The sequence below is a fragment of the Bos indicus x Bos taurus genome, chromosome 10 (genome assembly GCF_003369695.1).
Source record: "Bos indicus x Bos taurus breed Angus x Brahman F1 hybrid chromosome 10, Bos_hybrid_MaternalHap_v2.0, whole genome shotgun sequence".
Taxonomy (NCBI): Eukaryota; Metazoa; Chordata; class Mammalia; order Artiodactyla; family Bovidae; genus Bos; species Bos indicus x Bos taurus.
In genome coordinates this window covers 86,542,987-86,556,512 of record NC_040085.1, presented here as the reverse complement: position 1 = coordinate 86,556,512, position 13,526 = coordinate 86,542,987, and the positions used below count along the sequence as shown (strand labels likewise).

The 13,526-nt window shown below is 43.7% G+C and overlaps 1 protein-coding gene across 1 annotated transcript in view; it reads left to right on the top strand.

Annotated features, from left to right (window-relative positions):
• SEL1L (SEL1L, ERAD E3 ligase adaptor subunit) overlaps positions 1-6,413 on the top strand; it is a 64,725-nt gene extending 58,312 nt beyond the window's left edge. Inside the window, exon 21 of the mRNA XM_027552587.1 lies at positions 2,116-6,413. Within this exon, the coding sequence (XP_027408388.1) occupies positions 2,116-2,325 (210 nt within the window). The 3' untranslated portion in view covers positions 2,326-6,413. The remainder of the gene's footprint in view (positions 1-2,115) is intronic.
• The last annotated feature ends 7,113 nt before the right edge of the window (positions 6,414-13,526 follow it).

Here is a 13,526-nt window from a genome sequence, read left to right as displayed (position 1 = left end):
GAGGCCTTGGGCTTCAGCATCCAGAAGACGAAATTCGTTTTGCAATCCTAGCGATGTACCAAGGTTCTCCACCTATAGGGCTCCTGAGGGCTGAAGGTGCTGGCGTCTGTCCTGTCCTCTGCTTATACACTCGTAATCAACGTAGGATTGTTTGGTAGTAGGATCCAGGGTACACTGTGCACTCTGCTATCAGTAACTCAAAGGACCTTTGTTCCTTTCACTGAAAAGCTAACAGTGTGGCCACCAGCTCTTACTCTCTCAGGACTATTTCAACTAAACTATTGATTAAATGTGTATTACATTATTATCCATGTTTACCTAATTATCAGTATTGAGCACAGTCTAGGATTTGGTTGTGTAATACTCCATAATAAGTTGTGTTTTAGGAACTTACTCCTAAATAAGGAATAAGGTATAGGAAAACAATCAGATGCCCCATAATCTTACCACTTGGATATTCTCCCACCTTCCCTGTGAAAGGAGTAAGAAGTACTGATGGTAAGAAAGTCAAACAGTACAGAAAAACAGTCTCCTATTGTAGGTCCTACCCCAGGAAACTATTAGTTTCTTATAATTTTTTTCCAGAAAAAATTAGATTCTATACCTACAAATGTATATTGTGGGGACCTTTTAAATGTAGTTTTATTTAAACATTAAGGATTATGCCCCATATTTCCTTTCTTCTTGGTGGGTAAGTAGCAGTCAGAAAATACCAGGAATAACTTAAGCAACATTAAAATATGATATACAAAGAACATAATTTTAAAGTTCAGTTTTAGCAGTCAATTACAGTTAAATCCTAACTAAAATCATTATTTGTGCAGCTGTTAAACATGAATCTAACTATGATTCATATGAAACATACAGAACTAACACCTTCAGTTACAATAAACGGGCGACCGTAGTAAAATAGCCCTGCCGTCATTAGAAGAAAGCGTTTTGGTAGCGAGTGAGTCATCACTGGAAACAGGTTATAGTTGTGCCCATACACTGCTTCCCCAGCCCAGTCCTTGTTCCTAGTGTTTGTTTCAGATATTTCCTGTGAAAATGGTTGGAAATTAGCGCATTGTTACTGACGGGAAGGAGTCCTGAAAGATACTTTGTTGTTGTTTAGTCACTTGGTCCTGTCCGACTCCTAGCGACCCCATGGACTGTAGCCGCCAGGCTCCTCTGTCCATGGAATTCTCCAGGCAGGAATACTGGAGTGGGTTGCTATACCCTTCTCCAGGGGATCTTTCTGCCCCAGAGATCAAACCCAAGTTCTTTTCATTTCTTCAGTTGAACTGATTGTTTTGTCTAGTCCTTAATTTTATTAGATTGTTTACTGTGTTAAAGTCTGGCGGGGTTTAATTTTTAGTTTATTTCTTACTGAAGTACATTTGATGTGCAGCACTCTAGAGTTACATATACAATACAGTGATTCATCATTTTTTTAGATTGCACTCCACGTATGGTTATTAGACATTAGTGGCTACGTTCTCCGTGTCGTAGCTTATGTTGTACGTAACAGTCTGTGTCTCTTCATCCCGGACCTCTGTATCGCCCCTCCCACTCCTTCTCCCTGCTGGTAACCACTACTTTGTTCTCTATATCTGAGTCTGCTTCTTTTTTGTTGTATTCACTAGTTTGTAAATTTTTCAGATACCACGTATCAGTGATATCATACAGCATTTGTCTCTCTGTCGGACTCACTTCACTTAGCATAATGTCCTCCAAGTCCATCCACGTTGCTACAGATGGAAAAATGCCATTCTTTTTATGGCTGAGTAATAATATTCCATTGTGTATATGCACCACATCTTCATTCACCAATTGATGGGCCCTTAGGTTGCTTCCATATCTTGGCAATTATGAATTATGCTACTGTGAACATCGGAGTGCATGTATCTTTCAGAATTAAGTGTTTTTGTTTTTTTCAGATAAATAGCCAACAGTGGAACTGCTGGGTCATGTGGTAGTTTTTATAGTAAAATCTTTTTTCTAAAAAAGACATTGCAAAATATTACTAAAACCAATTGTTTGAATAAATTCTGTATTTATCTCCTAATTTGTGAGGTAACTTTCCTAGCTTTACGTTTAAGTGATCATAATGATTTTTATATTATTCTCACTAAGATTCGAGACATATTCACCCAACTTGATATGGACCAGCTCTTGGGACCCGAGTGGGACCTTTACCTCATGACCATCATCGCGTTGCTGTTGGGAACAGTGATCGCCTACAGGCAGCGGCAGCACCAGGACATGCCTGTCCCCAGGCCCCCGGGGCCACGGCCGGCCCCACCGCAGCAGGAGGGGCCCCCAGAGCAGCCGCCGCCGCAGTAACCCGCCGCGTCCCCCCGACGGTGACAGACAAGGAAAGGGTTTGCTGAGAACGCTTGCATTCGGTGTAGGACTTTGGATCAGTGATTGCCACCTCCTGGAAGAGGCACAAGGAAGCGTTAAATTCCTAAAGCTGCTTGGAATCTGATGCCTTTATTTTCAGGGATAAGTAACTCTTACCTAAACTAAGTTGAATGTCCATTTCAGTGCCGTACGGAATAACAGCTCTCAGTGGCTTCCCCCGCCCCCCTTTTTTCACCCCGGAAACATTTGCAAGGCACTCGCAGTGGTCATGTCCGCTGTGTCCAGCTGTCTTTCTTGGGTCCCTTCAGTCACTCTTTCCCGTTCTGTCAGCCGTCTTGAAGGTCTTATGCATTGACACTAGAACTGATCAATGAAAAAAGGAAAACCCAGTTAGTTGCAAATTTAACCTTAACATGTTTGAAAGTCTGAAAATAGAACTTGCCTTTTAAGTTAAGAAAAAAAAAAAGTCCTCAAAGTGTTCCAGAACTGTGATAACCAAGGACCTTTGATCAGTCCATGTGCAAGTATACATATGCAGCGTATTTGTTCCTTTAAAAGGGAAGGTTGGGCGGTTTCTTATTATTGGTGATTGATTGTCATACTTTATACCATACTTCTCTCCTTCAAAGACTGAAAGGCCTTGTTAAAGAGTTTTATGTGAACTTCATTTCCTTGGAGTGGAGTATATAGAAAACTTTGTGAACTGACTCCTTGAGCTAACACATGAACTTGCCCCACCTACTCACTGTAATTTGCTTGTTTGTTACAAGTATGCAGAGCCTTCATCTGGAGCCAGAGGCTGGACTGAACGGGAGAATTAGAAAGCAATATTGAAGGACTCTGGGTGGGGTACCAGGATCACAGACACACTTTCCCAAAAGTTAACGCTTCTGTTCCCAGGATTCATTTTATTAATACTTTGCATTTCTTACTGCAAAAGAACAGACCACCCTCCTGAATTCTTTAAATGTGAAATATCCTTGCCAGGCTATGGCAGACAGAAACTACCATTACAATACTAAAACTCTAGCGAGTCAGAGATGCATTAAAATCAGTGGTTGAAGAAAGCTACTAAAGTCTCCTTGTTCAGATAGATTTTTATTTCTGCAGCTTGATGTAATGGGAGAAAATCAGCCACCTGCGTAGCTACCATGTTTCATCACCATCCCACTGTTAACAGGAGGAAAAGCGAGGCTGTTACACTTCAGAACTGTCTGCTTAAGGAGTACGGAGAAAAGCCACCACGGCACCAACAAAGACCACTGAGAACATCACATACACAAATGAAGCACGTCAGCCAAACCCATACTCCGTTTTACAGTTGGGTGGCAGCGTTCGCCAGCCTGTATCCAATCTGAGGCCCGTTGAGCGTCTGAGCAGGCTTTCTGCGCTTGCTGACCTCCGTCTGTTTCTATTAATCTTTATACTCTTTTCATAACCCCTCATGTGCCAGAAAACTGGAAGAGTTCCTTACCTGTAGACTTATAAAACTTTGGTTTTTGAAGTGGGGATTGTATTTAGAACTAGGTCTAATCAGTCCGTAAGGAAGCTGAGGGCTCTAAATGTGAAGTTGTGTGCTTTTGTGTGTGTGTGTGTGTGTGTGTGTGTGTGTGTGTAGAGTATTATGAGAAACCTGGTGAGCAAACTTTCCTCCTGGATAGTTGCTTCTAAACCTGAAGAGGTGGTCACAGCGAGAACCATGTGTAAATGCACATCTGAAAGGTAGGCCATTTTACCCTCAGAAATGTAATGTTGCTTTGGGCAGCTCATGTAAATACTGAGACTTCTGTTCGCTCTCTTATGTGAGAGATTCGCTTGCATTTGGTACAGGATGTTCATGTCTTCACCCCTGCCTCTTCTCCCCACCCTTCAAAATAAGTATGATCCACGGTCAGAGCCACTCTCCGTTTCAAAGAAACTGTTTCATTTTATTTAAATGTTTAACAAATAACTTCTATGTTTTTCTGTCATCCACCTAATTTCTCCTTTAGCAGTATTCTTATCTCTTTATCTTTCCTTCCCTCTTAGTACTTGGAAAAAGACAATTCTTCAACAGTGGCCTCTACCCCGAGGCAGACGGGAAAGGCCGGTCTTGTTCTCCAGGTGATGACAGACTTCCTGTTGGCGTACCTCTTGCCCATGTCCTTTTCATTCATCTTCCAAATCGATCTTTTTTCTGTTGGCCTTTGTCCACCTCCTGTTTCACACAGGCTCATTTGCTACTGGCAGTTTGAATGGTAAACCTAAAATAGTTTAGTTCCTGTGACTTCATTCAAAGACTTGTCTTGAAATCCTTGGCTCCCTTCCTCGGCCTGTACAAGGGACCTGATACCTAAACAAATAGGAACGGGGTTTCTCCTAAAATAACGCTCAATACTTAACCTAATCAAATGGCATCCATTTGAATACAATGACAGTAACTCAAGCTAGTTAATGTCAGTGACATTAAACCAACTCCAGGATTCAGGAGTTTTACTGTTAGGATTTAGAGTTAGCAGGTAGAGTGTGGCTTCACCTCTCCGCGGTAGCCCAGCTCTCCCCGTCCCTGTGAGAGGCTGTCTTCCTGCCTTCGGGGCAGCGGCAGCAGGGCCTTTGCTCAGGCTTCACCTCTCCGCGGTAGCCCCGCTCCCCGTCCCTGTGAGAGGCTGTCTTCCTGCCTCTGGGGCAGCGGCAGCAGGGCCTTTGCTCAGCTTCCGTTCTCTTGTGCGTTTGGTCTGTTGCTTATCCAACCGTTCCAGAGTCTGGAGACTCTTTAGCTTTTTGTTTTCTGCTAAGAAGGTGGCACTGGTGTTTGGGGTTTGCTATTGGTTTTCTGTTTTGTTTTGTTTGTTTTTTCCTTTTTGTTCTTGGAGCTTTTGTTTCTGTTTTCTGGGTAAGGCTTACCTTGTTCTTAGTTTCTATTCAATGGCACAGAAAAATCAGGTTTCTTTTCTTCCAAAATGATTTAGCACTTAAAGGAGATTAACTTGCGGATCATTAATCCTAATACTCTTGAGGATGTGTTCCCCTTCTGCATATGCGGTTAATTTGTGAGTTTTACTGCTAAGCCATTGTATCTCTCTATCACTGGGAAGTTGTAGAAACTTCTGCCCATGATCTGTTGCTTTATTTAAGGAGCTGCTGTTGCCTCCAGGAAACTCAAGAATTTTGTATGAGCTTTTTTTTTTCTTTCACCTCCTTTCTTTGCTCCTCATGTTCTTCAAACCAGTGTTTTGGAAGTATGCATGCAAGCCTATAAATGGAGACCACAGGTCTTCATGTATGTGGCATGTGTATTATAGTGTCTAGCTACATCTGCAAACACCTTATTCAGAGGTTTGGATTAACTTTTCACATGCACATTTCAAAACAAAAGTTTTTCAGCCGTTAAACACCCCCCTTACCAAGAAGAGCAGCATGGGCTACATTTACCCCAATAACAGCTACTGTTTGTTTTAAAAGTGAATTTAATTATATGTTATACAATATTATGACTACCACTGTGCAAGAAATAAAGCAAAAGAACTTCTATTTTCATGAAAGTATTTTTCATCAGTCATTGGTCTCAGATATAAGTGAAAATACAAACTTTCTGAATACTGTACTGTCTGAGGCACTACCTGACTTTTAAATGTGTAGTAAAAAGAAGCTAAATTTCTCCTTCCACTTGGTATTTCAAGAAGATTGAAAATATTCCACGTAAAAATGATTTGCACAAGTGAAAAGCCTGTGTGTGCACGAGAAGGATGTCTTGGTTATATGTAGAGTCATCTCACAGCACCAGTTTTCCTGTTTGGAATTATAAGATGACACTGTTCTCTTTGATTTAAAAAAAAATCATAACATTTGATACGATCAAGGTGTAACCACTATTGATACTTAGGAGACATTTTAAAAGACCATAAACTGACATTGGAAAGAACACCATGGTAGACTTTTTGTAAATTTATTTTGTATTTAATTAAATTCAGTATAAAGGCTGGTGAAGTGTAATATAATTGTGTAAACAAATCCTGTTAATAGAGAGATGTACAGATTCGTTTTGTACTGTATCTTGAAACTTGTGAAATAAAGATTCCACCTCTGGTTATCCTGTATGCTAATCATGTACCATGGCCAGGCACCACTCCACACAGACTTTTTTAAAAACCTGAATGATTCAATTTTTTAATGAACCTTTTGGATTTTCAGAAGCTTCTGGAAAAACATTCATTGGGGGCGCTTTGAATCCATCTTAAATTTACTTTTAGCTATTGAAATTCAGATTTCTGTAAGTTGAGTATTATCCTCCGGAGTACAGAGAATATACACTTGCCAAGAAGCGTTTCCATGTTTAAATCCCTGAGATCTTGGACCTGAGTTGGCCTGTGATAGTAAGCGTGATTCACTTTAATCCTGGTTTTACTAAAACTTAGCTACAGTGTGTTTAGGCGTTGCCTTTTCCCAGAAGGTTTTTACAGAGCTGCATACCATGCAGCACAGTGAAATGTGCATAGCATGAGTAAGAGCTCAGTAAAGGGGAAACAAAGGAGAAAACAGTATTGAATCAGGAGTGAACACTGTACAGAGATGCACGTCAGAGCTGGGCTACAGACACAGCCCTGACGTCCTCGAAGCCAACTCAAAAGAAGTTGTTCAGCTTAGAAGCAGCAGATCCTTTTAAAAAGTCTGGATGATGCAGATTGTGGCAGGTGAGAAGTCGCACCTCAGATTTTACTTCTGGAAAGACAGTCAGCCACCCAAGGTGACCTTGACTAACTTTGACTGAAATCAGAGTCGTGAGGAAGTTGCGCATCAGCTGAAACGTCCATAGTGTGTCCATTCCGCCTGGCGATGGGCATGATCCCTGGTTGCCAGTTCACCCCTTTCTGACAAGTCAGTAAAACGAGTCCTGGGGCTTCACTGGATCCAGCCTGGAGAGAAACAGCCTCTCCCTGTTCCTTGTACAACACTAATTTTGATTGGCCACACTAACCCTGAAATTTGCTTATCCTATGTCATGACGCATACATGAATGTATGCACGTAAGAAATTACAAATAGTTTCTGTAGTAGAAACTATAGGGGGGGAAAGGATTTTTTCACTTTTTGAATGTTTTGCAAATCACTTGAAGAGTCAAGGGAAAAATAAAATGAGCTTTAGAGTTTACCAGTTCAAAAGGAGAGGTGCCTCTATGTTACGGGTCTTGTCTATTTCTTCCAGTGTCATTCCCACCACTGTTGAGAAAGCCATCACGCTGAACAACCTTATGGGATCCTGAAAATTCTGCCAACCTTCTGATTTACTGTTAGGATTACATTTTGAGCAAAACTCTGGTTTTCCTAGTGGCCAAATGTTTTCCATCTGGATTAATTTCTTCTAAACAGGACCTAGTGCTAATGCTGAATTATGTGTTAAATCCAACTTTTAAAAATCCCACATGATTTTTTTTCTCATATAAGTTGAGAATGTGGTCAGTTAATTGACCCAAGAACATTTATCTAAATATTTTCAGGTTTTGCTCAAATCCAGTTTCCTTGTGCCTTCTCTCTACCACCTAATACAACTCTCTTATTTAGCTTCTCAGGATTGAAAAGAATTTCTCCTAAGCCTTACATGTATCAGATAGAGATTTAAGTATCCTAAACAAGGATTCTGACTTTGAAAAATAAAGTGGTCATCGAGTTTTACGTGATTCAGGATTTAAATGGGAACAACAGAAACCTCGGTTGCCGGAAACAGATTTATTTCAAGATGTTAAAGCCCAGCTGTTGGTTTCAGAGCTTGTGCATCTGGGTTTCCCCATTCTTCACCCATGCTTTGCCTATATTTTCCTCCCCCTTAAGAAAATTTGATTAGTTGAATTTTTTGTTGTTCTAAATGAAATTTTTTTTTTAAACAAATAAAAACTAATGCTGATCGTGCAAGGGAGGGGGAGGTAGTAAAGGGAGCCCATCCAGTTGCTCTTGTCTCTTAGGTACTAGTACAGAATTTACTTGAATGTTTTTCAGCCTCCACATTTGTTATTTCTTTTGCATACCATTTAGACAATGTTCTTTGGTAGCATCGTGAGCACTGCGTGGAAATTTACTGCCAGGACAGGTGAGAAGAGCACACTGTTTTCCCTACAGTCCCTAATTTGACTCCAGATGAAGCAAATGCTGTAAATGGAACTGTCCACACCAGAGCTGTGAACAACAGCCTCTGTTATTTCAAGGGCAAGGAAAAAAGTACTTCAAGAAGCCTTAAATGTGTTCATTGGTATTTCATCGCTCACTCAAGACTTAAAAGTAATCAAAACGGCATAAGCAATATTTTTTGTCCTCAAGTTCACTAAACCAAAGAAGGAATCTCGTAGCTCTCTCCCAGCACAGTAGAGTAGGTTCAGGAATAGGTTAATACTGCTTAACCTGAGAGCAGTGAAGTAGAAGAAAGGCCTACGAACTGGGATGAAAGGCCAACCTTAGCCAGAGAAAATCTGCACTGCACCCATCAGACCTACGTCACCAATGAAAGGGCCATTTTAATCACGAGTCATTATCCAGTGGCTGAGTCACGATGATAAATGGGACAGACCCCCACTCAACCTCCATGGCCTGTGGCGGGCCTCTCCCATTGACCCTCCTGAGTTGCCTAAGCCCTTCGTAGAAGATTAGTGGTCAGTCCAGCCCCCACTGAGTGGCCCTGATATGCAAAGGGAGAAAGGAAGGACACCACAGCAAGGGAGAGGAGAGAGCTGGCCTGGCCTCTGGTCCTCACAGTGACTGGATGGCCTTGGGCAGACCACTCACTATATGGTGAGGTTGGTGGCCCTGGGTGTTCATTCAGGTCTTGCCAGCGCTTGGAGGTCTTCAATGCCAAAAACAATTGAAGAGGAATGTTTCCAAGAACCAACCAGCCTGAGAAAATGCCTCACAGTTGGCATTCAGTTTGGGGTTCTGGAGAACAGGTCACCATGAAGTCCATCTAGATGTAGGTGTGCATTTTGTTCTAATATCGGATGCCCTAAATATCAAACCTGGGTTTGAGCAAACTGCAGTTTTTCTCTGCGGGACCTTATGTCCCTTCAAGACTGAAAGCTTCAGCAAGTGAATGCTGCCTTCCCGTGAAGAGACTTGAGAAGGAGAGCAGAGCGTTACAAGGGTCAGGAGGGTGGATTATGCGGCCTTGAGTCTTGCAATCTTCCGTTATGGGCTTTATGCCTTGAGGGGCTTCTTTATTTATATAAGATCTCGATTAATTCTGGAACGAAGTTTTGCAGGATCTGTTTGAATCTTCATGGGATGGGCAAATTTTGCCCATATCAACTGGAGATTTTGCCCACAAGGAATGGGGTAGCTGATTCAGTGGACACAAATGATCAGCGTTTCCAGACTCAAGTCTTTACTAGGTCAGAGACGGAGCAAATGAACAATGTCAAAGGGTCATTTAATTCACTGGTTGGCTGGTTATTTTTTATATAATTGTAGGTATTTATTTATGTTTGGCTATGCTGGGTCTTCATTGCCGCACAGGCTTTTCCCTGTATGTGGCATGCTAAGTCACTTCAGTCATGTCTGACTTTCTGTGACCCGTGGACTATAGCCCGCCAGGCTCCTCTGTCCATGGGATTCTCCAGACAAGAATACTGGGGTGGGTTGCCACACCCTCCTCCAGGGGATCTTCCCCCCATCCAGGAATCAAACGTGCATCTCCTGCATTGCAGGAGCCACCAGGGAAGCCCAACATATACATTACTGTGTGTAAAATAGATAAAAATAGATAGCCGGGGGAGTTTGATGTATGACGTCGGGAACCTGTCAGAAGCTGGTGCTCTGTGACCACCTAGCAGGGTAGGATGAGGAGGGAGGCGGGAGGGGGTTCAAGAGGGAAGGGACATATGTACACCTGTCCCTGCTACCGATTCCTACTGAGGTGTGGCAGAGATCATCACAGCATTGTCCAGTCCAGTTCAGTCACTAAGTCGTGTCCGACTCTGGGACCCCATGGGCTGCAGCACACCAGGCCTCCCTGTCCATCCCCAACTCCCGGAGTTTAACTCATGTGTATTGCCTCAGTTATGCCATCAACCATCTCATCCTCGGCCGTCCCCTTCTCCTGCCCTCAATCTTTCCCAGCATCAGGGTCTTTTCAAATGAGTTGGTTCTTCGCCTCAGGTGGCCAAAATATTGGAGTTTCAGCTTCAGCATCAGTCCTTCCAATGAACATTCAGGACTGATTTCCTTTAGGATGGACTGGTTGGATCTCCTTGCTGTCCAAGGGACTTTCAATATTGTAAAGTAGTTATCCTCTAACTAGAAAAGACAAAATTAAAAATGGCCTCCAGGAGCTTTTGAAGACCAAAGCGGCTTCCATGAGTTCTGTGATTCTAAGTTAACCCCAACTGTCACCACCCCAACCTGTGTATAAATTTAGAACAAGACCTCCCACGTCCATTTACCTGAAATAGCTGAGCTAGTCAAAGAGTCGAGGAGAAGGCAATGGCACCCCACTCCAGTACTCTTGCCTGGAAAATCCCATGGGCCGAGGAGCCTGGTAGGCTGCAGTCCATGGGGTCACATAGAGTCGGACACGACTGAAGTGACTTAGCAGCAGCAGCAGCAGCAGCAGCAAAAAGTCATGACAGCTAGTGGAGGCGCGTGTGCATGTGCTGTGTTCATCCCGGCAGGGCTGTTCAGGTCTCACACTGCCTGCCTGCCTCCCTCTGCCCTTTGTCCCAGCCCACTTTCCTCTCGTCTCCGCATTAAATCAGGTGCACCTGTTAGGCACCCCCTGTGTCTTTCCTTTATAGCACTTCTTATTGATTATTCACACTGTTTAATCTTGGTCTCCCTGTTGGTAAATCCCTAGAGAACAGACACCATCTGTGTCTCATTCCCCAGTGGACACCCAGAGCTTGGCATGATGCCTGACATAGCAATCAATTTGGTACATGTTTGAGTTGGCTTAAAACTCAACATTCAGAAAACTAAGATCATGGAGTCCAGTCCCATCATTCCATGGCAAATAGATGGGGGAACAGTGGAAACAGTGTCAGACTTTATTTTTTGGGGCTCCAAAATCACTGCAGATGGTGATTGCAGCCATGAAATTAAAAGACACTTACTCCTTGGAAGAAAAGTTATGACCAACCTAGACAGCATATTAAAAAGCAGAGACATTACTTTGCCAACAAAGGTCTGTCTAGTCAAGGCTATGGTTTTTCCAGTGGTCGTGGATGGATGTGAGAGTTAGACTGTGAAGAAAGCTGAGCACCAAAGAATTGATGCTTTTGAACTGTGGTGTTGGAGGAGACTCTTGAGAGTCCCTTGGACTGCAAGGAGATCCAACTAGTCCATCCTAAAGGAAATCAGTCCTGAATGTTCATTGGAAGGACAGATGTTGAAGCTGAAACTCCAATATTTTGGCCACCTGATGTGAAGAGCTGACTCATTCGAAAAGACCCTGATGCTGGGAAAGATTGGGGGCAGGAGGAGAAGGGGACGACAGAGGATGAGATGGTTGGATGGTATCACCGACTCAATGGACATGAGTTTGAGTAAGCTCCGGGAGTTGGTGATGGACAGTAAAGCCTGGCGTGCTGCAGTCCATGGGATTGCAGAGAGTCAGACATGGCTGAGCGATTGAACTGAACTGAACTGAGTTAGTGGAGGGACTTAAAAGCAACATTATGAAAAGAGTTATGATCCAGAGCCAGTCTTGAGAAAACCAGCCTCAACGCAGACGTATGTGAAAGGTTTATTACCGTGTGGCTCACCCGCGTGGTCTAAGTTTTCCCTGTTCTCTTTCGTGGTTCTTCCCATCTGCACACAGGGAGGGGAAATCCCTGCTGGGACACAGCTCTAAGTGAGCAAGAGGAAAATTGGTCTGTCTGGAACTGGGTTCTGTGGCCCATGGAAGGTCCTCAAACTCCCACCCTGCAGAGGGGGGAACTGTGCCCCAGAAACAGAGGCAGGAGAGCTCTACGCTGGGGGCAGCTCACGGGAAGTGACGAAGCAGGAAATGTTAGTAGGTGAAAGTGCCCAAGTGTTAGTCGCCCAGTGATGTCCAACTCTTTGTGACCCCATCAGCTGCGGCCTGCCAGGCTCCTCTGTCCGTAGGGATTCTCCAGGCAAGAATACTGGAGGGGTTTGCCATGCCCTCCTCCAGGGGATTGTCCCGACCCAGAGATGGAACCCAGATCTCCCAATCTGATTGCAAGCAGATTGTTTACCATCTGAGCCACCAGGGAAGCCCATAGTTCACAAGCCACCACTGAAAAGAAACCACAGTGTCCTCCGAGGGGCAGGTCCGCTCACTACCTGGACGCTCATCGAGACCCTGTGCCAGGAGAGAGCAGCGCTCAGATGTGGGGGAGGGGGGTAACTGGGCCGCTGGTGCTCCCTGGGCTGCTGCTGTCTCAGGTCCACCTGCATACAGTTGTCTGGGAAACGGGCCTTTCCCCACGAATCTTCCTTCATCCGATAGACAGATATCATCATGAGAACATGATGATAAAAACCTGGCAAAGGAAACAGGTAGGGAATTCACTTCGGGTTTTTTTCAGAAGTCTTTCCAAGTAACATTGCTATGAAAACCTGATGGCTAAATGGGCTTTCCTGCTGGTCCAGTGGCGAAGACTCCTTGCTCCCAATGGAGGGGGTCAGGTTCCATCCCTAGTCAGGGACCTGGATCCCACGCGCTGGGACTTAGACCCAGCGCAGCCAAATAAATAGAATAAAAACAAACATTAAAAGGAAAGGAACAACAACAACAAAATCACTGACAATGAAGAAGTCTGCAAATATCTCTTTATGACTGAAAGCGCCTCACTCCTCTCCAGGGATATTGGGCGGTTATCCGGCCATATTCATCCTATTTCCCTCCTGCAGGTAACCTCCCTTGACTGGTTTTCTTTGTGTAACGTGGAGGGCAAGATCCAGGAGAACCTGAATTCACACGCAGGCATCTCCTCCTACTGTGCCTGGTATCACTTGTCTCCAGGGTGGATGGTAAATTGAACTGCGTTATAATTCAGACTCTCTAAGTCATGTTTTTTTGTTGTTTCATTTCTGTCCTATGTCCTGCCTAGCTAATCATTTCAAATCTATCGAAAATTTCCTCTGAAAATTAACTTTGCAGTTCACACAGGTTCCCCTAGAGGACGCCAAAGGGCTACATCTGATGGAAGATGAAGGCTGGAAAAGTCCTTTCTTGGCCAGGTAAGATCCTAGAGGGGTCTG